A 25,862-nucleotide genomic window follows, 5' to 3' on the forward strand; every position below is an offset into this window, starting at 1 on the left:
TTGCTGAGGCCCATATCGTACCTATTGTAGGCCCCGCAATGGAAGATTGAGCTGCCCGACCTGCAAATGTACCTGTTATTTGTGAAGGAAGCTTGCGCTGGTTCTGGATGAGTGCTACACGTGTAAGAACCCGAGATTACTGAGGCCCATGCAGTACCTATTCGAGGCCTCGCACTGGAAGATTGAGCTGCTCCACCTGCAACTTTACCTGTTATTTTAGAAGGAAGCTTGCACTGGTACTGGATTAGTTCTACATGTGTGAGAAGCCTACATTGCTGAGGCCCATGCAGTACCTATTCTAGGCCTTGCACTGGAAGATTGAGCTGCTCCACCTGCAACTTTACCTGCTATTTGTGAAGGAAGCTTGCACTGGTACTGGATGAGTTCTACATGTGTGAGAAGCCTAGGTCGCTGAAGCCCATGCAGTACCGATTCTAGGCCCCGCACTGGGAGATTGAGCTGCTCGAGCTGCAACTTTGCCTGTTATTTGTGAAAGAAGCTTATACTGGTACTGGATGAGTTCTACATGTGTGAGAAGCCTCGATTGCTGAGGACAATGCAGTACCTATTCTAGGCCCCGTACTGGAAGATTGAGCTTCTCCACCTGCAACTTTACCTGTTATTTGTGAAGGAAGCTTGCAATGGTGCTGGATACGTTTTACGTGTGTGAGAAGCCTAGATTGCTCAGGCTCATACAATACCTATTGTATGCCCGGACTGGAAGATAGAACTAGTCCACCTGCAACTTTACCTATTATTTGTGAAGGAAACTTGTTCTGGTACTGGATGAGTTCTAAATGGGTGAGAAGCCTAGATTGCTGAGGTCCATGCAGTACCTAGTCTAGGACCCGCACTGGAAGATTGAGCTTCTCCACCGGCAACTTTACCTGTTATTTGTGAAGGAAGCTTGCGCTGGTTCTGGATGAGTGCTACATGTGTGAGAAGCTGAGATTGCTGAGGCCAATGCAGTACCTATTCTAGGCCCCGCACTGGAAGATTGAGCTGCTCCATCTGCAACTTTACCTGTTATTTGCAAAACAAAGCTTCCACTGGAGTTGGATGAGTTCTACGTGTGTGAGAAGCCTATATTGCTGAGGCCCATGCAGTACCTATTCTAGGCCCCGCACTGGAAGATTGAGCTGCTCCATCTGCAACTTTACCTGTTATTTGCAAAATGAAGCTTCCACTGGAGTTGGATGAGTTCTACGTGTGTGAGAAGCCTATATTGCTGAGGCCCATGCAGTACCCATTCTAGCCCCGCACTAGATGACTGAGCTGCTCCATCTGCAACTTTACCTGTTATTTGTGAGGGCAGCGTGCGCTGGTGCTGGATGAGTTCTACATGTGTGAGAAGCCAAGATTGCTGAGGCCCAGGCAGTACATACTCTAGGCCCTGCACTGGAAGATTGAGCTGCTCCACCTGCAACTTTACATGTTATTTGTGAAGAAAGCTTGCACTGGCGCTGAATGAATTCTATGTGTGTGAGAAGCCGATATTGCTGAGGCCCATGCAGTACATACTCTAGGCCCCACACTGGAAGATTGAGCTGCTCCACCTGCAACTTTACCTGTTATTTGTGAAGGAAGCTTGCACTGGTGCTGGATGAGTTCTACGTGCAGAGGCCTATGCTGTACATACTCTAGGCCCTGCACTGGAAGATTGAGCTGCTCCACTTGCAACTTTATTTGTTATTTTTGAAGGAAGCTTGCACTGGTGCTGGATGAGTTCTGCGTGTGTGAGAAGCCAAGATTGCTGAGGCCCATGCAGTACCTACTCTAGGCACTGCACTGGAAGATTGAGCTGCTCCAACTGCAACTTTACCTGTTATTTGTTACGGACGCTTGCTCTTCTTCCTATACCTCACCTATTCTATGTGCAAGGTGCTCTTTCTATCCTGACATGTTCTCTGCATAGGAGTTGCATTTCTGTTACTCGTTCTGAATCTGTTTTATGTTCTCTTCAAAAGTGTCCGTAAAACCTATACCCGCATAGCCTATATCTTTAGAATATTATTCTATCAAATTAACTGTTATGCTCATACTTTCATACATTTGTATCTATCTGAAACCCCTGAAAACCTCCTCAAAGAAGTGAGCCTTGATTGCTTACTTTACTTGCTCATGCGATTTACACCTCCTTCTTTTTTCAAGTTTACCAGTTGTCAATGCTTTTACGATGATAAAAATGGTTACTCGTTTGTCAAATACTCGCAAGTTTCTAAGTCAAAAAGTTTTCTAACCTTCTGACCTCTTTCGGGTAAGGCTCTATAAAGCACTGGTCGCTGAAAAAAAAAAGATGTTTAGCCCTGGTACTTATTGTTATTTAAACCCTGGAGACAACTGAAGTAGTCAGTGGCATTTGGGGCAAATCTGAGAATTTGTGCATTTCATGTTGAGGGCGCTAGTGGATGAAGATGTCCATCCAACATATCTGTTAAGTATTGGATGAAGCACAAATGGCAAGGGAGCGTTATGATTGGTTACTTATGATTTGTCCAGCGGGCATATTGCTTGGATCTTGATGCAAATTCTGAGTAGGGTTAGACTAGAGAGTCTAGATATGTTATCGGACAGGTAATGTCACTGGCCATATAAAGGTGATGACCCGTGGCAGCGCATTTGGAGACACTGAGGATACTGTATAATGCCATGAAATATGGAGTTAATAATCATATTGCTGCACTGCACTGGTGAATGGGAGACCAATAAGCTGATGTCATTCAGAGCACTGGTTGATGCTATGGTATTGCACATATACCATCCCACTCCTATACGAAGAACTGACAACAAGGTTGAGAAAGTTGGGGAGGGGAAAATAGCTAGTTGCCCGCAGGTCTGGCATGTCCTCTGCTCTGACAGTTGAGCCCAGGTCCTTTGGACATTTTCTTCCCCCAGGGCCACTTACCACTTTGACATGCTACTATTCTAAATGCTCCTGCTAACATGGCAGATCTGGGCTCAGTTTCGAGTGTTTTGGAAACCTCCCAGTAAGAAATGTAACTTAGCTGTAGCCCGACGTATACGGGCGACCATTCTGCTAGACGAAGAGTGCTCTAACCAGATTGTGCATAGCTATCCTAGCCGTATTTTTGGTGCGCTAAAAATGTAATATTGGCCAATCTCATCATGACACCAGTTCAGCTTTTTTATCACAAAAATGTATGGCCAGGTTTTCTTCAGCTGAGAGGGTTATATATACTATCTGGGTCGGTGGTAGAACACACTCACTCAGATAGCCCAGAATCATGCTGAAAACGAACAGTATCATACACATAGACAGTGCACTCTTGGAATTACAAACATGTAGGTTTAAAATAGTCTCACTCCAACGTACCTGAGCCTCGGACGTCCACCGAGTCAGGCCTGAAAACAGCCCACAACCAGGAGTCACTACCTCGCAGGTCTTCTTTTGCATCACCTGGCCAAGGGGGAGGACAGCCAAATTAGCCGGGCCATAAACGAGCATGAGGAAGAGGGGTAGGGGAATCGTTCACCTAATTCACAACTCCTTCTATAGTATTGTGAGGGTCATACCATGTCTTTGTAATTGCTTAAGTTAGCTATTTGTCATAAAATGATAAATGTCTAGTAATCAAGCAATAGTTTATATCTAGCAGATGACGGTTTTGTTTTAGATCTATATTATTTTGTTGATTAAAAAAATACTGAAATGAACATTCGACATTCTAAAAGATGTGACAATCCCCTTTGGCATGTCAAATGCACACAGATTGGGAGAGCTGTTTGGAAGCTATGTGGAGGCACTTAAAATGTTTCTCTCATAAAATCAGGTTGGAGGTTTGCTCACCTGCAATCCAAAAATAACTGAACTACTCGTCTTGGAACTTTGCAGGCACATAGCAAAATTAGACAAACTAGTAGCCCTATTTTTTTTAGAAATGTAGCGATGTATCTCGACTGTTTTAAAAAAAAATGCATGTTTAAAGACAATCCGGGTTTACACATGAATGGCACCATGTATTATTTGTTGCTATCTCTGGCATATTTAAAATGAAGATGATGAAACTTGCTGCTCATAATGGACATACCAACATTTCAAATGTACTGTAGCAGAAAAAGGAAACGGTTCTATCAAATATTCAGATCATGTCCAGGAGAGTTAAATATCTGTCACCTGAGAGCACTATACACACAGCAACAATTAGATTACAAAACCATTAATGTATAGACATATAACAACTATAGTTCTGGGAAATATAATACGCTTCACTAAATTGCACAGTCACTGGTACATAATTATTTTGCTATATTGGTTTACGGAAGATAGTAGAAAATACTTAACATTTTCCAACATTAAAAGAATAAATGTTTATTGCAGCCGTCTCTAGGTTGTACCAAATGTAAGGCTGTGGAGAGACTGGTGGAAGGCAGCCTGTTTTTGCCACCTAACAGTGTTTTAATTTTATAAGAATATTATGTTAATAGGAGATTGTATTACGTACTGATGTTATTCATTATAAAGTATGTATCATAACATGTTACAATAATGTATTTTTAGTGGCACATTTAAAAAACAATACTACTTTGCATTCTAATGCATCTTCCTGATGAAATTACAGTTTGACAATTGTTGTAACGAGGGGGGAAAGGAAAGGTTAAGAAAGTTAAAAAACGAGTACTCGTAGGAAACAGCAGGGTTGGGTTTCTTGTTAGAAGAAAAAGGGGGAAGCATGGAGAAAGAGGGGAAGATGGTTAATGGCTAAGGTGATGGATGTAGTACAAGGTACATTCAGGGAAAAATTGGAAGAATAAGGTGATAGGGTTTAGTACAGGGGTGGGAAGTGAATAAGAGGATGATGGGGGACAGAGATGAGGAAAAGCAATTGTACAGAACTAAATTGTCATCAAAGTTTTGAGAAAAATAGTAAACAAAATATAATGGTTTTACATCATGCATGTTGCACATGAAAATAGTAAATATTATGTATTTCTGAAATTAAATGGTATTTTAAAGGTTGAATTGGCAAAACTGCATGATTTTGATTAGTGGGCCGCACTGATAACAACTAGGTTTCCACCAGAGTTACAAAGAAAATGTGGGGAGGGGGCTTTAAAAGCAAATGATACCCCGCAACTCAAGTCGCAGTCCTTAAACCACGAATATGTGCCAGTTCAGTTCTTATAGTAACTTGTGTAATCCCAGCAAATGCATTTCAGATTTGGAATGAAATGGTAAAAGCTTTTCAGTGACAAGTGTCACTCTGCATGCAGCCTCTTGTGGTGCCCCAGAGAGGTACAACCTTATATCTTCCTAGAAGATTTGTGTAACCGTACCTAGAGTGCTTCACCCGATGTAGGAGTATAGGGGTGGGAGTTCCTTTGATTACATGTTGAATGGTTTGGAATAGCCTGCCTCTGCTTTAAAATACAAATGAATGCAGATACTGGTTGAGACTTGTAACATCGATTTTAAGTTTCAGATCATAAATGGCAATGTAGTACTACCTAGAGAGACACAGCTACTGATGTCAGAGTGTAGGTAGATAGAAAATGGCCTCCAAGTAATGAAAGTAAGTCTTCAAGTGGCAATCTAGGCCACCTAGAGAAACACAACTACTGGCATGACAGTGTGGGCAGACAGGAAACGACCTTCAAGGATTGAAAGAAAGCCTTCACGTGTCCTTTGACTAGTTACCCATCCATTCAATGTCCAGGGATGTGCTAGGACCTATGTCGATACTGACAACTCCCATCACCACTCAGACCATGCGTAAAGTGGTGACATTCAGCTATTTGTAAATGCAACTAGCAAACATTTGCATACTGTAGATTAATAACAAATCAATGTCTGCCTCCAAGACAGCTGTTTGGTTATCAAATGCAATGCTTTTTTTTGCATGATCACGATTTAAAGAGGACCGAAATATGCATGCACTGGAGGACAGGTTGCTTACTAATCCAAGGACTATGATGTCACGCTCCGCCCCAGGAAGGTATGGCAGCAGTGGATGCACCATTGAGCAGCAGTCTAGTCTTCTGTCTGTTCCTAGACTATAAGTTGAGGCCACGCCCCCTGCTCGAGAGTTGCAAATTTGTTGTCAGTATGCTCGTAATGTTTGCTACTCCTCTCCGCTTGTGTTTTCTACTTTGCCTCCCCTTGTTTCTCCCGCTGTGTCCGGTGTACTTCACCTTCCGTTCTCGGGCCTACGAACTTGATAGAGCTCGAGTTGGGTTCCTTATCTCGAACCTTGTGAGGAATACCCTTGATACAGGCTTTTCACCCAATTATTAAGGACCAGAAATCGACCGACCGGAAGTGCAGTACTCCTCTTATGAAGCCCTGCTTGACCTCAGACAGGGAGCCCAGGACGTACAAACCTACGTATCTTCCTTCATGAAACTTGCGGTAGACGCTGGGTGGCCGGACTCCGCCCAACAAACCCTGTTCCATTGGAGCCTACACAAGGACATTAAGGACGAACTGGCCAGGCTGGCCAGACCCAATACCTTCTAAGACCTGGTGTCGCTGACTCTTCAAATCGAGTTCCACTTGACCGAACGACGACAGGAGAGAAGAAGGTCCAGACCCTATCCGCCCATGGGAGCCAACCCTTTAATGCCTACTTCACGAACCCCGGCTGATGAACCGATGCAGATAGGCACAGCACGCGGAACCTTAACCCTAGAGGGGCGTAAATGATGCTGAGAACAAGGCCTCTGTATGTACTGCAGTTCTTCTAAACACCTGCTCAGAAACTGCCCAGAGGTACCCCTTGGTGTCAGGGAAACGCTCCTCCCTGATCTTAAGTAGGGCAAGGGTCGGGGGTGATGCAGGCAGTCCCTGCAACGTTATTCAACAAGAGGATAATAACGGCGACAACAGATTCATGGTGTTTGGTGTTTAACTACTCTTTGAATCTTCGCCACCTTTGGAAGTGCTGGCCATGCTTGACTACGGAGCCGCAGGTAACTTCCTTGATATCAATTGGGCCAAGGAGCAAATGATACCCTTACGGAACAAGGCGGCTCACCTTCCCGTAGAAGGAGTTGATGGTTCTCCCCTTTCTTCTGGACCCATAGTTCAGGAATCCAGTCCCATCACAGTGTCCATGTTCCAACACAAGGAGCAGATTATATTTGATGTCATCAGGGCAGCCCACTTCCCTGTTATTATTCTGGGCATGCCCTAGTTACGGAAACACAACGCCCGGATTGACTGGCCGGCAAATACTATCTGTTTCCTCTCTCCATACTGCAACCAACACTGCCTACAGAAACCTCTTCGGACACCCCGAGAAGGGTCTAGGGTCTCTTTATCCGCTTCTGTGGTCAGATCTATACCACTCCACTACTAACAGTTCTCAGACATATTTGAGGACAAGATCCCTTGTTCCTTACCGCCACATCAGCCGGAGGACTGCTCGATAGATTTGATTCCATGTGCTTCCGTACACTTCAGAAGGATGTATCCACTGTCATTACCTAAACAGAGAGACCTTAAGGAATACCTCGATAGCAACCTCCAAAACGGACTTATACAGGAATCCTGATCTTCTGCAGGGGCATCTATGTTCTTCATACCCAAGAAAGGGACTCTGGGACTTAAACCTTGCATCAACTACCGCAGAATCAACTACCGCGGATTGAACAGCCTTACTGTGAGAGATTGCTATATCATGCAACTGATCAAGGAGGTCCTTGAACTGTGCAAGGGTCCTGCGTCTTCACCAAACTAGACCTTAGGGGCACATACCATCTGCTGAGAATAAAGGATGGTGATGAGTGTAAGACGGCCTTCAGAAACCCCTTGGGGCACTTCGAGTACAATGTCATGCCGTTTGGTTTGGTGAATGGCCCAGCTGTTTTTCAACGTTTTATGGACAAGGTGTTCACAGATTTGTTGTTTTCCTCAATAGTGGTTTATCTGGACGATATTTTGATCTTTTCATCCACTCTCTTCGAACATCCGAAACAAGTCAGCGAAGTACTACTATGTCTATGGAACCAACAGTTGTTGGTTAAGCCAGAAAGGTGCACCTTAGAGTCTTCTTCGGTTTCTTACCTGGGTTTCATCCTTTCCAAGGATGGGGTGCAGATGGATCCTTGTAAGATAAAAGCTGTACTGCAATGGCCAACACTTGCAAATCCTAAGGATATCCAATGTTTCCTGGGCCTAGCCAACTTCTATAGGAGATTCATACCCGGTTTCTCAGACATCATCTTACCCATAACTACTCTATTGAAGAAAGGATTGAGGTTTGAGTGGGACAATGAAGCTGATGCTGCTTTCCGGTTGCTCAACCAAGCCTTCACATCCGCACCGGTTTTAGTCCAGCCCAATCAAACAAACACATCCATTCATAGTAGAGGCGGATGCCTCATGAGGGGCAGTAGATGCAGCTTTGTTACAGGCAGGGGAAGCCGGCATCGAGCAACCAGTAGCCTACTATTCCCGAACTCTCACCCCAAACGAGAGAAACTATTCCGTTCTAGTGAAATAACTACTGACCATTTGGCATGCTTGCAAGGAAAGGAGACATATACTGCAGGGTGCTGCCCGTCCTTTTTTGGTGCGTAAAACCATATCAACTTGCAGGTTTTACAGCAAATGGAATGCTGTAACTCACAACACGCCCGCTGGGCTTATTTCTTCTCCCAATTCGATTTTGACATTAATTAACTGCCCGGCAAGGAAAATAACCTAGCGGACACCTTGTCTTGAAGTCTGGGAGCCGTCATCGGTCAGTATCAAGGACATGAAGGGATGCTAACCGGTAAACTGTTTCTGGGAGAGGTCCACACCTTATTACAGGAGGTAAGACAAGCTAACCAGCTCATATCTATTCCCAGAAGACAAAGACAGTCCATGGAGAGAAGAAAGGATCTGTATTTTCATGAAGGGAATCTGTTCCTGCCTTCGGAGGAGCTACAAACTCAGGCCATCTCTTGGTGTCACAACCTCCCAACAGCTGGTCACAAGGGCCAGAAGGCTACCCTGGATCTCCCGACTCGATATTTCTGATGGCAAACCATGTATAAGGATGCCAAAGCTTACGTGTCTGTATGTCCCATTTGTGCGGTGAACAAGTATTCCACCCAGAGGCCCATCGGCTTGCTTCAGCAAGAGAATTCACCGTCAAGACCATGGGGACACCTATCCACTGACTTTATCGTCGATCTCCCACTCTTGCATGTATTTTAATGTGATTTTGAACTCTGTGATTCTTTTTGTTGTGGAGTCTGACAAAGGTTTAAATACCTTCTCTTGGATAAACTACTCTTTCCAAGAGCAGTAAAGTTAAATTGACTTTACTTACATTTGTAACTTTCTAGACCCAGCACACACTATCTTACAATAGGGTGCTGGAGAGGTTACCTAGTATCCCCTTTGTCTAGCTTCTCATGTAACATTTGTATGTTCCCCTTTTCTCATTGAATGGCTGGTGGCAGTGGTTATGTTTTAACTACTGTGGTGTGCTGTGTTCGCAGCTGCAGGAAAGCACCCAAGGGAGCCATTTTTGTCAAAATGGCCCAGTCTTCTTTTTTCGCCATTTCTTTGTGGAAAGGTCCTTCTTGAGAAGTACTCTGCGCGCAAAACCAGGTTTGGTTCCAATGTTCACTTTGCCTTTGGCGGGATTCACAAGTGAAGCCTGCCTCTAGCTCCAGGGTGTTTGGGGTAGGCAGGAAGTGAGGGAGGTGCCCGACACTCCCTGTGCTTAGTCTCCTAGGAGACTAGGAGACCCAAATGCACTCTGTGGTGATTGGCTGGCTGAAACTGTCCGACATGGACAGCCACTCTGCTGGGTGACTGACAGCTAGGCTGGAATGAATGGGAGAGAACTGAATAAAAGGCAAGGCTTTTTTGTTGGAAGGCAGAGTCGACCACTGGACGAAGAAACCGAATAAGAACTTGAAGATGACGCATGCTGCAACTCCTGGACCGTTGGTTTGCCCGGTGAAGCCCTGCTGTTGTGCTGAAACTCCAAATTCGTATCGACAGAGAAGCCCCTGCAAGGACGACTTCTCAGAGTTGCTGCTGGAAACCGTATAGCTAGGGAGAGGAACACCGGATTGTGTGCGTTGTTCTTAAGCTGACCTAGAGCTCCGGGAAGATCCTCTGCACTCCCAGGAAGCAGGACTGAAAAAGCCTGAGCCCCCTCAACAGAGTGCGGGACCCCAGACGCAAGGAAAGCCCATCTCGACAGCCAGGAACTGCAGTGTTGCTATTTGCGGTAGACACGAGGAGCTGAAACACCGAACAGGCACTGATTTGAAGATTGCCGGTTGCGAGTGGTGACCGTCCCAATGCAGTGCAGTAGCCTCCAGAAATCCTCCCTCTTGTCCCCACGACTAAGGCCCAGGAACAGTGAGATCTGCAGAGCTGCTCAGGAATTGAAGTCATCTGCTGCACTTTTTCTTCAATACAAAGATACTGTAAAGTCTGAGAGAACTTACCTCTCACTGTAGAGTTGCTTGCATCTTCTACTAATCACAAGTCTAATCAGCTTGTGGCCCTACATTTGATTCTTCTTTTCTTCAAAGACTTCTAAAACATTGTGCACATATTTTTCTACTTACCTACCAGAAGTGCTTCATCCTATATAAGACTTTTGCCCATTGACTTTGGCTTAGCCTGTTGTACTGAATGACTCTTCTTGTGGGATCCAGAAGTTTTTGCCTGCTTAAGAATATTTGTGGTCTCTTGTTGTTCTAATAATATTTTCCTTTTACCAACTTTTAAAAGTATTCTAAATGCAAACAGTAAGATATTAATATCCCCAGCACCCTAGCTATTGAAGTCAACTGAGTGTGTAGGTTGTGTCTTTGGGCCATCCCAAAAGGGTCTTTACTGATTTAAAAACTAAGAGTGTACAGTATTGAAGTGTATTTGTGTGTTACTTTTTATATTGCTACCTTCTGAAGAAGGCTTATTCTAACTGACTGATAAATAAATTAATAATTGTTTATTCAAGAAACCTCGTGTGTAAGGGTTTATTTGAATACTTGTCACTGTGAATCTCTGTGTAACTCCCCTGCAGCTCACATTAACCCCTCTTGAGATAAGCCTGGCTGCTCAACACACTACCAAAACTGTGTAGTACACGCTTAGACCAAAGGTTGGGTTTCCTATACCTGCAGTCATAGTTGTGTGTAGTGCACCCAAAGGGTACTGCATACAAACCTTGCCTAACACATACGGCATACCATAGTGCCAGATCAAGGTTCTCAGTTTATCTCAAAATTCTGGTCTATGCTGTGCAAGCAACTGGGCATTCAGCAGGCACTCACTTCGGGGTATCATCCTTAGAGCAACAGCAAAAAGGGACGTTGAAATGCTACCCTTGAGCAATATCTCAGTTGTTTTTGTAATAAGGAACAAGAAGACTGGGCGGAATATCTCCCCATGGCTGAATTCACGTACAACAATGCCAAGAATTCCGCGATAGGAATGAGCCCTTTCTTCTTCACTTTTGGACATCACCCCAAACACATAGACCAACATCTCGACAGCCTGAAGCACACCCAAAAGGAAGCCCTCCAAACCCTAGAAACCTGTAAGAAGAGAAACAAGAAGTGCGCAGATAGAAGAAGACAACAAAACCCTTCGTGGGGCATCAGTACCTTAGTGTGGTTGTCCACCAAGTACTTGCCTCGGTGGGTACATCCAAGGAAGTTCTCTCCCAGATACATTGGGCCCTATCCGATGCTCTCCAAGGTAAACCCGGTTGACTTTCGCTTGCGCCTACCGCAAAAGTTGAAGAGGGTACATCCAGTGTTTCATACCTCCCTCCTAAAGGCTTACTTGCCAGATCCTCATGGACGTCGACTACCAAATCTGCCGATACCCAAAAACCAGGAACCTGAAAAGTATGAGGTGGCCAGGTTAATCGACTTCAGATACAAGCATGGTACACTACAGTATCTAGTGCATTGGTAGAGCTTCTCACCGGCTGAAAGTACTTGGGAACCCAGATGTCACATCCATGCCCCTCACCTTATTTGCCTGTTTCACAAGTAGCACCCAGGCAAGTCAGGGGGTACCCCAATGAAGAGGGGCATGCTGTCATGCTCCGCCCCTGAAAGGTATGGCAGCATTGGAGGCTCCAGTGATTAGGCTGTCATGTTTCTCCCGTAGCAGCAGTCTAGTCCTCTGTCTGTTCCTACACTATAAGTTGAGGCCACGCCCCCTGCTCCGAGCATTGCAACTTTGTCAGTATGCTCATTGTGTTTGCTACTCCTCTCCGCTTGTGTTTTCTGCTTTGCCTCCCCTTGTTTCTCCCACTGTGTCCGGCTTGCCGGGACGCAGCTCTTTCTGCCTTCTCCCTCACCCTCGGAGAGTGTTTCCCCGGCTCGCACCTTTCCGCTTCACTCCAGCTGCTGAGTCGTGATTCAGGGGTCTTTTCTCCCTAACATCTCTCGCTCGCTGTCAGTGGCTTGGCTTTAAACCGCTCTCTGTGGTTTTCCCACGGGGTCAGCTACGCCGGCAGATTCTCTCCCTTGACTTCTCCCTTCTCTGATTACTTGCACGGCTTGCACCCTTACATACTTACCCCAGCAGAGCCTGCAATGCCATCTGCATTTCTCTCTGGTATTCTCCCTCTCGTGGACTCCGGTCTGACTCATGCCCGCTCGGCTTCCCTGGCGGAGTCAGCTGAGTTTACATGTCTCTTCTGTATTGCTCAGTGTCGCAGCTGCGGTGAGGCTTTCTCCTTTCATTTTTCATCAGCCTCTCATTCTGCTGCGACTACGCGACACTATCCCTCTCAGGGTCCCCATTCGCTCTGGTTCTCCTATACTTCCAAGCATCTCTCTATTTCCCTCTTCTTTGTGTATACTTACCCTTGTGGCTATCCAGACAGCCCTTTGCTCTACCTATTCAAGAACCTTCAAGATCTCCTAGTAATCAGTGCAAGACCTGCTATATCTTCAAAACCAATACATGGTTTTTTCTGCCTGTTGGCTTTTTCCCTGTTCGGGACTGGCTCCTCTCAGTCCCCTCTTGTCTGTAGTATTTACACTCAGTCAAAGTGGCCTCTGGGGGAGCTCGCCCTTATCTCTACGAACGGAAGGAGCAGAAGGAAGAGGAGACCAAGAAGGGACGGAGAAAGTAGAAGACAGGGACACAAGACAGCTCTACCGAAGATCCAAGTGGGGAGAGTCAGAGGGAGGATACCTCAGAGCTTGCTATATGATCCCAAACCGAACTCATAAAATGTGGCAGCCATGTTTGAGAGACATCAAGAGATACATGTTGTGAATGGCTATTAAGTAATTTACACATTTAATTTAGGGTGTTTACGGTGTTATAATAGGAGATCGTAATGAAAGTGCAGGTGATCAGGACCTCTACATCTACATCTATGCTACTCAGGTGCTTATGTGTGGTGTACATAAGCAGAGAACCTTGCATCTGACCCTAAACCTGCTTGCTAAGGTGTGCTGTTGCAAAAGAGAACTGCCACAACAGACATCTTCTGAATGTCCACAACATTCTGTTGTTTAAAAAAGGACAGTTCTCAGTTATTTGATAAGAAGATTATCTATTTCAAATGAAATTCGAATACGCATGTAAATTAGAACTCTTCTATTAAAAATGTTTTTTAATGAATGGAGGGTAATCCAATTAGATGTGTACTCCCATCCAGGATGGCTGCATCATTCTTAATGGCGTTTGCATTCCCTTTTATGATGCATGTAGTAGCATGTCTAGACGTTATCCCTGAGGCCCCAAACCCTGGGTAGAATCCAGTCATTGTAATGAAAGATACCTTTCTACAGCCTAAACAAACGATGAGTCTGTGCGGGTCTGGACACATTCTGCAGCCAATGAGGTTATATAAAGGGGGCTTGAAGTGGGAGGAGAGAAGTACAACTCGGTTACCATACCCCAAAATGTGGCTTCAATGTTTTGGTAGGGACTCCGTACCATTTTGTATTAGAAGCACGCATAGTATACTTGTGGCTGCGTCCTGCAAATTGTGCAAAGAGCTGAATAAAATGGTGATAGTAGGTGGTGTAGTCATATCAGTTTGCATGAATGTTTATGCTCAATGTGCAAAACGTAGGTTCCCGCTAGCATGTGCGGATGGCTTACGCCTCGTAGAGGTAAGCATACATCATCATTGTAATATTAAGGATGACAGCCTATCAATATGAAAATAAGAGACACATAAGGTAGGATTTATGTTCTGAGATGGATTATCAAATTATGACTATCCACCTTACATGAACAGCATTAGAGTAAATAAACCATAATCTGTATTGTTTCCTTCAATTATAGTTTAAAAAAAGACATGGCCTCCAAATAAAGGTCGATGTTTTCGCCTGGATATGCAAACATATAAAAAAGAAGGGTGACAAATATAACCTAACATTATTTTCAGTGTTAGCAGATTTCACTACATTACAAAACAAAATCAATTCCATAGTACGGATGAAGCCTCTAGCTGAATACTGAGATCAAGAAACTACTATTGATAGCTGCTAATTTAAAGGAAAAGTAAAGACATTAAAAAAACAGAAAACTAGCGAGAACATGAAGAAAGACTGCAAGCTTCACAGACGAATGCTGAATATTTTCCTACCCTTTTAAATGGGCTAAGTGTGAGGTGTGGTGCTTTTATCCCAAATTATTCCTTACTGCTTTTCTAAGTGCATCTAAATGCATCTCAGGCAGTTGCCATGGAGGTAAATGTTATCTTATTAAGTTAACATAGCGGTTTTTTTTCAAGGGGATTTTTATTTGCTTATGCCACCAATTCCTAGATGCTATGCGTTGCGATCATCATGGTTGAATAGCGGTCCATGGTCACTATAGTGTGACCTATGGTGGTGACCCATGAGTTTGAGGGAAGCTTGGCGGCAACAGTGCATGCCCCCATTGGAGGGGTTGACTTCTTCCTTGGAGTCTGGGTCGGGAATATTGCTGTAGTTCAGATATTCGATATTGTAGGTCATTTCAAAATGTCTGCCAGCATTAATAACCTTGCTTCCATTATAGTTATGGTCATTCGCATCATCCCAAGCCAGCATCATTTGTCTCAACTTCCTTCTTATCACATGGCTTATGGGTGATGTTTGAGGGTCGCCAAGGTTGAAGGAAGTATCTTTGCAACTCTTCATGTCACCTCGCTTGTTCCTTGCATGAGTACCACTGGCAGGGGCGGGCTGGTTTACAGGGAAGCCTGGAGATTTCCCGGTACAGATTTCCCTCTACACCCTGGGACTCTTTCGTACAGTAACATGTTATTTCTGAATATTCTCATAGGAAAAGGGTTGGGCTTGCTGAAAATGTGTAATATGAGGACACTCTGAACATTACTTCCAAGGCCTCTTTTGGTTCCCAGTCCAGCCCTGAACACTGGCATGATTTCATGATTTCAGGAGTGTCTGGTCACCGATATATAATTCTGAACACGTTTGCCAGCTGCGATTATTTTGTGCAAGACGTATTTTCCCCATTAAAGGGCTCTTGCCACTCTCCATACCTCTGTGTAGCCTATATTTTTATGCAAAGGAGGATAGGTTTTGTGTGGTTTGATTCTGACATGTCGTGACGTCGAAAAACAAAGGATCAGCCCCAGGATCTGGTCTCATTAGTAAGGAGTTGTTTCAGCATTAGCTACGTCTATGGTCTATGTTGGCTTTTGTAGATCGGATTCGGAATAATTACTCTGCCTTTAAGGTAGATTTTCCAGCAAATGTTTGGGCATCCGAATATGGGGCCAAATTCTCTAAACTTCTTTTAAGCGCAAATGATGAGATGCACTAGCACAGCTCATCATTTGCTCCAAAAAAAGATGCGCCATATTCTGTAAGAGCATTTAAAGGTGCACATCATGAAGGAGGGCATTCAAATGTTCTCTTTTCTCCCCAGGTTTTTCTGCACATTTGAAGGTGCGTTCGGTATTAAGCAGGCACATGCAATGCATATTTCATGGCAGGCGCATTTCTGACACGGTCATGCATTTTTGTTGAAGTGGAACAGCCGCCATTTGAACGGCTACTGTCCCCCTTGCATTTCCATCCATCACTCACGTGTGTGCTGGGAGTCGGTAATTAGTGTTGTGAGCATGCTCCCAGCACCAATGTATGTAAGGCAGCTGGCCAGTGCATCTTTTGCGCTGCTGTCCAGCCCCACTGGAATGCGCATGTTACCTTTGAAAATAAGGTGACCTGCGCATGCCTAAAACTAACACACATGAGCAAAAAGGTTCTTCTCTTTATTCATTTGTGTTTGTTTTTGATAATCTGCCCCATACACTTGTCCACTGCAGAGGCTGTATACAATTTATGGCAAACTACCAATCCTATTCTGCATTTTTAAATTAAGGAAGCACATCGATTAGAATCTGTACTAAGAAAGCACACGGGAGGGAGGAAGAAATCAGTGCACTCTCCCATAACTGCACTGCAGACAAAATGTCCCAAAAGCTAGTCTATAAAGTCTGTCCTCCATGTATTAATCTACTATACACAGGGGAAAGGATACTGTGATGGTGTTGCAGCCATTCTTCCGCCTCAGTCAGAGTCTATTAGAAATAGGATTTTCCGCTTGCAATGATTTTCAGCTTAGCAGAGTACAACGGAACGTAATGGAGTACCTTTTGCCGGAGGCGATGCTTGTCCTTGTGAAATTAATTCCTCCACTTTTTACCTACAGTAATGCAATGGCATCAGCGATTTGGGCGGGGGTTGGTAATGTCCAAGATCTTTGTATAGTGCCGCCACCATGAAGAATGGGGATAGATGTGAAGTCTCAACAATGCTAAACTAGAAAACAGCTGTTCACAGCCCCTCCTCGGATACCGAGAATCCCACAACACCTAGGTTATTCTGCCTGGACTGGCTCTCTGTGCCTTCTGCTCTTGCTTGCCTTTCTCTGATCTTCTCCTGCTTCTCCAACACTTTATTTTGGAGGTCTTTGTCATGTTTCTCCAGGGTGGTTACTTTGCTCTCCAGAGATACCGCTCTTTCAGAGAAATGTAATAAATAATTTTGTATCAGTGCCACCTATGATGAATCCAATGGAGACATCACAGATTCCCTGGTGATAACCTCCTCCCATGTGGCCAGGGGACGGCAGCCGCTACCTGATCCTGACCCTGTGGGCGGCTATATGAGGGAGAATCACATGGGAGGAGACAGACAACAGGGGGATGTTATGGCTTTATTGGATGGGGGGTGGTATCCCCCATTTTCCCATGAGAAAGACCCCCTGTTGCCCAGTAACCCAGTACCCTATGGCCATGTATCTATCCCCCCCTATAGGTAAAAGAAGGAGCTCCTTTCCGAACACCATTTAGGCCAAACTCCCAACCATAAACTGACGGGTAAAAACTCCCAGATCTAGTTTTCCTTTATGCAGAAATGAACCTCCATATGAAATCATCATGAAAGACTCTCCAAGAGACATGCACCAGAAACCATCAATGAACTTCAATTCTCACAACTACCTAAATCATCAGCCAATATCAGTGGACTTCAATTCCCACAACCACCTAGGTACTGAGATGAGGAAGGAATTGATGCAGAGCAGCAGAAACGAAAAGCCAAATGAACGTGCTAGTTATTGGAGAGAAACACCTGTGCGCGGGACCTTTAATAATGGACCTGTGTGAGAAGCAGCTTGGGAGAAGGCGTTGCGTCTCTGTGGAAGCTGGTGCGCAGAAGCTGGAAGCAAGAACCGGTGTGCGAATGCTGGAGGCGCGAGCAGGTGTGGTAGAGCGGAGAAGCTTGGCAGCCAATAAGGAAAGTAACATGATGCGAGCGAGGCGGGCTGCGGAAATGCCAAGAACCACAAGAGGGTTCCTGGGTGTCCGGCAGCCTTGTGGCTATCCAGACAGCCCTAAGCCCTGCAGTGTTGTCTTTACCGGGATCCGAGAGGAAACTAGCAGGCAGGAGCGGGTCTGCAAGAGAGCCCAGAGAGACGTCAGAGCCGCTCAGAGCAGGAAGGAAGCGGCGAAAGTACGCTACATCAGCGCTAGCAAGCCTGGAAATGCTACAGAAAACAAGTGAGTCTGCCAGAGCAGAGTGGGGCCATGGAGCGTTTCGGCAACCGCACCAAAGAGAATTTGATATGATATTATATGATATGTTATGGCATTTGTAACGCGCCTATACAAAAGTGTTTCAAGGTGCGACGAGGGAGGGGGGGCAAGGGGAGACAGACAACGATCCTACTAGGCCAGGTGTCATTCAGATCGCGCAAGTGCAAGGGTAGGGGGTCTGGGAAAAGTGCAAGGGGAAGGGGAGAGGGGAAAGTGCAGTACATGGTTAGTAGAATACAAGATAAATAATAGGGCCAGCTGGTGGCAAGTGCAAGGAGAGTGCAGTACATGGTTAGTAGAATACAAGATAAATAATAGGGCCAGCTGGTGGCAAGTGCAAGGTAAGGGCCGGGAGAAGGGGCTGTAGGATACAGAGACAGTCCCGTAGTGCAGGTAGGCAGTGCAGGGAAGAGTGGCTGGGCCAAGGACCGAGATCGGTGAGTGGCTCAGTTAAAGATTCAGTGCAGGTTCAGTGATTTTAGCAGGGGAGAGAGGGAGAGAAAGCGGAGGCAAAGAGGAAGATTTTGAGGTGCCTCCGGAACCGGAGATGGTTCTCCTCAAGTTTCAGGGCGGCAGGAATGCTGTTCCAGAGGGAGGCCCCTGCTGCGGAGAGAGATCTACCCCCAGCTCGTTGCTTGGAGAAGCGGCTGACCCTGAGGTAGTTGGAGGTGGATGAGCGAAGAGCTCGAGAAGGAAGATATTTAGGAAGAGAGAGTGGAAGGTATTTTGGCCCAAGGCCCCAGAAGGCCTTGTGGACAATGCAGAGGGTTTTGAACTTAATCCTCACACCCACTGGGAGCCAGTTTAGCGAATTCTGTCCTGGAGAGATACTGTCCCTGGGCTTGAGGCCAAGGATAAGTCTCGCAGTCCTGTTCTGGATGAGTTGCAAAGGGCGGAGAGTTGAGGCAGGAAGATTTAGATAGAGGCTGTTACAGTAGTCCAGCTTCGAGAGAACCAGGGCTCTGCAGACAGTGAGCTTCTGGGGGAAGGAGAGGAAAGGAAGGATACCTCTGAGGAGGTGTAGCTGGTAGTGTGACTTCTTAGAGACGTCAGATATGTGAGGAGAGAAAGAGAGTGTGGAGTCGAAGATGACCCCAAGGTTTTTTGCCTTGCAGGTAGGAGCAGGAAGAGGGCCAAGGGAGGCCGGCCAGAGAGCTGCAGGGAAGGAGGGAGTGGGTGTGCCGATAAGTAGAATCTCAGTCTTACTGGCATTAAGGCAGAGGTCGTTGGCGGCACACCATTCCTGGATAGCAGAATGACAGTCAGAGATGAGGGAAGGGGAAGAGGAGGCCGAGGGTAGCCTGAAAATGATCTGGGTATCATCCGCATAGCACTGAAAGTTGGGACAGAGAGCTGTGATGCGGTGAGCAAGAAGTGCCAGGTACTGGTTGAACAGCCAGGGGGAGAGGTTAGATCCCTGGGGGACACCACAGGTAGAGAAAAAGATGTCAGTGAGGAAGGAACCCAGTTGGACCTTGGAGGGTCGATGGGAGAGGAAGGAGGTCAGCCACGCCAGAGCCTGACCAGTGATACCCAGGTTATCACGGAGACGGTTGAGCAGGATGGTGTGGTTGACGGTGTCAAAGGCAGAAGAGAGGTCGAGCAAAATGAGAAAACAAGGGGTGTTAGAGTCAAGGTTTGAGAGCAGGTCCTCATGGATGTTCAGGAGAGCAGTTTCCGTGCTTCTGGCAGCTCTGAAGCCAGACTGATGGTCATGAAGACTACCAACAGATTCAGCATGGAGATTAAGCTGGGAGATGGCCAGTTTCTCCAGGAGCTTGCCCAGGAAGGGAGTGATAGAGATTGGGCGATAGCTAGCTGGGCAGGAGGGGTCGGAAGAGGGTTTCTTAAGAAGGGAGTGCACAAGGGAGTGCTTGAGGGGGGATGGGAAGACTCCAGAGGCGAAGGAGTGATTGCAGAAGTCAGCCAGGGCAGGCGCCAGGGAGTCGATGTGGTCCTTGATAGTTTGGGAGGAACAGGGGTGGACCTGTTTTGACGAGACTTTCATAGATCGGACTTGTCTCGAAACCTCGTCAGCAGAAAAAAGGGGAAAGGCAGAGAAGGAGGGAGGAAGGGTGGCTGCAGAAGGGCCAGAGAGAGAGCAGGGAATAGAGCAGGGGAGGTGATAGGAGGAGAGTGAGGACAGGATGTGAAGCCACAGAAAGGGAATTAATAAGAAGATTGCTTGTAAAATAACAAGGCAGAGTGCCAACTTGAACCCCAGTAAGAAGTGAATGCAAATGTTGGCAAAAGCATATAAGAACTGTGAAAGCAAGTAGATATACCAAGTCAAGGGAGATATTTGCTACTTCAAAGTAAAAGGGAACTCAAATATACAAAAAGTCCTGGGAAGCACATAACAGAGAGTTAAATGGGAAGAAGAGAAGTCCTGATAGGGGAGTATACCAGGCAGTTGTGAGTGCAAGAGAAGTCCTGGCAGGAGAGTACACCTGGCAAGTGGAAGTTCATGAAGAGTCCTGGCACGGGAATATAGCAGGCAAATTGTATACCTGCAAAGAGTGTCAAGCAGAAACAGTCTTTGTTAAACAAAGCAGGAATTTGAGTTTAAAGAAGGAACTTTTGTTGAAGAAGAATCTACAAGGCTGAACAGTTGCTTTTCTTACAGGATTGTTGGGGGCTATGAAATGACACAAATAACTGTTCGACCCAGAGACATTTGGGATACCAGTAAAGAATCCATTGGAAGGGAATCATCCTCCTGAAATAAGGGCTCTTTCCATTTTTGGAGAACATTTACATTGGAGCTATTATATATTTATTTGAGAACACTTTTTTTGTGAATACCCAGTTATAGACATTTTTATTTATTTATTGTGTGACTTAGTTAAATTGTATTGTATTGTATTGTTTATTTATTTATAGAGCGCTCCTGGCCGTTAAGCAACTGGGCGCTTGCAATAAAAATCTTAAGTTACAGGTACATACATATATTACATTTCTTATGTTACAGGATCATATATCAGGCATTTCTTATGTTACAATGTCTTTCAAGTATTTTACAATAAATGTACAGAGTATTTAGTACAGTTGAGGCTTCTAGCAGTCGTTGGTGTGAAGCCAAAGTTTGGCGTTAGCTTTGAACACATGGAAGGAGGGGGTGGCTCTGAGTGCGTCAGGGATGGAGTTCCAGAGATGAGCTGCTAGAACTGGGAAGCTGGACCCACCAGTTAATTCAAACTTTACACACATTTAAGCAATTCATCAGACATTAAGAAACAGCTAAATCAAAGGAATGTCAGACAGAGGTAAAATCAGCTTGAAGAAATTCAGAGCATTAATTAACAATCTGTCATTAGGATAATTCAGCATCTTACACCATATATAGTACCAAGATAAAAACGTGTGAGTAGTAACTTATCCTTTAAAACTCTCCTCACGGAGGTTCGACAAAGTTTGACAATTGACAAATAAGTGTTTCAAAGTGTCAACTCCCAACCTGCAACAGCGGCAGATACGCTCAGCTTGTGGCAGGCCAGAACGACTCCCTAACACATCATTGGTTAGAAAGATTCAGTTTAATTTGTAACCAGAACTTTTCTGAGGAAAGGGGAAGCATGTCTAATCAAACATTGGTGCGTGGCTTTGTATGGTTTAATGTCCGTTATAAAATGTTCAAATATCTTATAGCCCACAAGTTTCGCTCTGTTACTGATCCTATCTACCTCAAAGTGCACCTTCTTAACCTTATTTGGATTATACTCCAACTCTTCGATCGGTTTGTTAATCAACAATAGGAAAACAGAGTTCACCCACCGCTGAAAGACAACACAATTTCCCTGTGAAAGGTTAAGATCCTTGAACAAAGTAGATGCAGGAGGAAACAATATACAGCACGGAAGCAAAATTATTTTCCATTCTACCTTCGAATTAAGCGAGGAAACGCCCAGAATATGCCTATTTGCCGCAAGTGGAGTTCCACCCGGGAGCCTCAGTTTACGCTTCCAAAGAAACGCCTCTTCTTTATCCCAGTCTATTTTAGCCTCTTTGCCTTCTGCCCCATAAATCAAAGAGAAATGCCATATTTCATATCCAATATGCACAATTGATTTACTGCTGTTATCGTATTCAGTCTCAGTCCATTAGACTCCAATTACTTAGACCGGTTGGAGCTAATGATAACTCCCAGATACTTAAACTCTGATACAACCTGTAACCTTGCCCCCTGTATGTGCCATATACAGTTAGATCTCCCTGACCCACTTTTTCTATGGTTCAGAATCAGAATTGTCGATTTTGGAACCCTGATTTCCAAACCCAGTTCCTTAAAAATGTGTGGGCTCTCAGCAGTGACCTCTGCAGTCCTATGGGCATGTAATCAGCTAAACCAAGGTCATCTGCATAGAGGAGATACTGTATGACAATATGACCCAATCTCAGGGATTAACCCCTGAGCCTTCTAGTGCATCCGTGATTCCTAAAATATACAAATTAAAAAGAAAAGTGTTCTTGTGTTAGGCCGCGTGCAACAGGATCCAACCCGAATAACAGCTCCGTTATCGAGTCTGGACTTTGTCCAGAGATCCTGGTGTAAGAATTCCAACATCATTTTAAGGTCCTCTGGGTAACCCCACACCCTGAGCATTCCCCATTACTTGTTGCGGTCGACATAGTCAAAGGCTTTTTTAATATCGAGTAAGGCAAGATTGATAGTGTGTTTGGTCTGAAACAATTGGAGAATTAACCCGTTAAGGGCTCTATTGGTGCTCTTACGGAATTCGGACTGGTTACAGTCCAGCATATTTACAGAGCTCGCCCACTTCTCCAATGCACAGAGTAAAAACCCTGCAAAAATGTTATATTAGCAGTCCAGGAGAGAAATTGGACGATAATTACCTGGATTGGTCCCGTCCCCCTTTTTGTAAATAACAACAATCGTGGCTTCTTTCCACGTCCCCGGGCATACACTCGATAGTACCACATTATGGTACAGCTACAATAGGACACCAGCCCATAATATGGGTTCAGATTTAAGAGTTAAATTGCTAGTGCCGTCAGGGCCAGGGGCGTTAGAGGACTTAGCCTTTTTAATGGGACAAGAGAATACCTTCTAAATCGATGTCCAGCATGGCCCATAGCCCAGGCCCCCAAAAGTTAACACATTTACTAATCAAACCCAACTCTTGAAGACCATCTAAGGCCTACAGTTCGGTAAAAAACTCCTCCCACACCTGACCAGAGACAGATTGATGCTGCAACGAGACTTGCTGAGCCCCCCTCGAATTAAGATCCAAAAGTTAGCCATCTGAAAGGATGACAAGCTTTGAGCATCGCTTCAGCATCTGATTGTAGCAAAAGTGCTTGATGTTCCCTTGTCCAATTGCTGTACATAGATTTGCATTTAACAATTTTACATTGTACATAGATGCCAGTTATGATAATAGCCCTAATGTTGCCACAAAACTTTCTCTTCTTATCCCACACCTTTATATTTGACCCGTGTATAAAGGTTAACGGGCAACTCGCAGTAGAAAGCTTAGAGGCTGGTATCAGACCAATTAATTTGGACTGAAGATAATTAGAGAATGATCAAGGACACATGTCAGTAAATAGATTCCGCGATAGATCCTGTTCAACAAAGGCGTTAAACCCCAGGGTATATATAGGAGCCCACCTGACTGCATGATTCTGTGGATTAACCATTAAGGTATCAGGCAACAAATCCCGCCCTGGTCTACCAATGCCCCCAAAGTTAAGACTAAGCCGGACATGGTCACTGGCTCCATCAAGCACAACACAGAAACTATGAAGAAGAGGAAGAAATTAGGAGGTTATGAATACATAATCAAGGGTAGATCTAAGCCGACCACTCGTCCAGGTATAACTAGGTGGTATATCACCCCAAAATTACCATTGACGGGAACTAAATCAAAGACCTCAAAACAATCTTGAATCAATTGTCCACTAAGTCTAGCAGGGTGAGAGAAATGTATAGATGCAACCAAACCATATCATCTTGTGTCTAAACACTCTGAGTTAAAATATCCCAATACGATATAACAAACATTTGACAAAAAAGCATACTCTTCTAAAACATTGGTAATTGCTGCAAGGAAATCAGTTAAAACAGCTGTTTGTTGGTTAAAATAAACATTTATAGAATAAATATTCAAATTTTGTGCGACTGAGGATCGAGCCATGTTAGCTTGCAGCCCAAACGAGCAACTTGCATATTCGCAATATTAGTGTTTGAGGAGACACGCCAAGTACAAATTAAGCCTCCATATGGCGACCCTTTATGCCTTTCCTTGCTGGCTCATGTACAACGGTGAACCCATTAAGAAAAAGGAACATCTAACATAAGTGATTCCTGTATAGAGATTAGGTCTGCCTGGGCACTAAGTGTCATATCTGTGCTCAAATGGGTGAACCTGCGTGTGTTCCATGAAACAAGTCTAATCGGGGAGGGTCAGCAAAAGTGACATTTTGCTGGGTTATGTTGATGTAAAGAATTGATAATATGGGACCAATCATAGGTCACCTGGCACTTATTAGGACCTTGAGGAACCTTGTTGCCCGCTAGCCCAACTTTGGCTTGAACTTTTATCTTTAACGGTTCACGCAAATTAGCACCAAGACCTTCTTCACCAACTAAATTAGGCTTGGAAAGCATATCTTTGGGGCAGTCACTTGAAAGCAAATATCCCATATTACAAAAACAGTCCCCTTCGGCCATAACCAGGTTGTAAACAAGTTTTGAGTAAAACCCGATTTTGACCACGTCAACTCGACGGAAGTCTGTAAAGAAAATGATGGCAATGTCTTATGATGACAGAGATTGGAGGCTAGGTATTTGGCTAAAAAGGCCCAAAACAGACAATGGGCCTCATTACGAGGTGGGAGGTAAGGGATTGCCGGCATCGGTAAGGGCACCGGTGCCGGTAATCCCTTACCTCCCTACTACGAGTTCCCTTTGCGGGTCCTTCCTTAACGCCTGGTTTTTGCAGGAGTTAAGGACGGGACCCGCAAAGGGACTCTAGAGCTAATAACGGTACCGCAATTTGCGGTACCGTTATTAGCACCTTCCCAATTCCCATTGAGCCCTATGGGGGCTCAAATGGGAATGGGGAATGGCCCTGGTGAATGGGGAATTACCGGTCCCTCTGACCTCGGAATGGACTGGTAATTGCTCCATTCACCAGGGCGGAGTCGGAAGGGTTTTGGAGGCAACCATGGAGATAATAGCTCCATGGCTACCTCCAACCTCGTAATGAGGCCCATTGTCTGTTTAAGGGATAGAGGTGCTTGACCTTAAAGGTTCGGCTCAAACAGACATAGCTTAGAAGATCTTCTAAGGAAGCTGGATGGGAAAAGGACAGTGGCATCAACGCTACCTCAGTGGCCTCACTGCATACTGGGAGTCCAAATATTGTACCCAAGTTGGACACCTCAGGGGTCTGCCAGGCACTGGCTGCTGACAGCCCAACACAACTCCTGGAAGCAAGAACTTCTTTCTCTCCTCCACAGTCAGAACATGCAAAGTAGCCACATCTGAGACATGGGCAGTTTTCACATAAGGCAGAAACAGACATGTCGGATCCAGGTTAGTTGAAACACCACAAGGAACTGCTAAAGACACAGGGGCCACGTGGCTACCCCTCCCCCTTAAGGCAATTTTCATCCGAGGCGTGGGAATATGTGGATGAAGAAGAAATATTATGTTTGTCACCCATAACAACGACTTCCTTGGGTTTGAGATAGGCAGTAATCAGCGATTTCGTATTCACTGTGGCAGAGGCAGTGGTGGGGAAGCCGTCAGATGGATTAAGACACCCATTTTTGCACGGCCCCTTTCCAGATACACAACACTCCTTCAGGTGGCCACTCAACTTG

General features: G+C 45.1%; 1 protein-coding gene across 3 annotated transcripts in view; it reads right to left on the bottom strand.

Moving 5' to 3' along the window:
• The window catches only part of PCYT1B (phosphate cytidylyltransferase 1B, choline), a 1,139,653-nt gene that overhangs the window by 354,044 nt on the left and 759,747 nt on the right, over window positions 1-25,862 (bottom strand). For 2 of the 3 annotated variants that reach the window (XM_069637298.1, XM_069637295.1), the window contains exon 7: window positions 3,335-3,418. The exons of the other annotated variant lie outside the window; for it this stretch is intronic. In XM_069637298.1, coding sequence (XP_069493399.1) covers window positions 3,335-3,418 — 84 coding nt within the window. The remainder of the gene's footprint in view (window positions 1-3,334; window positions 3,419-25,862) is intronic. 3 annotated transcript variants of the gene reach the window in all.

Source organism: Ambystoma mexicanum, chromosome 7p, assembly GCF_040938575.1.
Source record: "Ambystoma mexicanum isolate Mex_15411 chromosome 7p, UKY_AmexF1_1, whole genome shotgun sequence".
Classification (NCBI taxonomy): Eukaryota; Metazoa; Chordata; class Amphibia; order Caudata; family Ambystomatidae; genus Ambystoma; species Ambystoma mexicanum.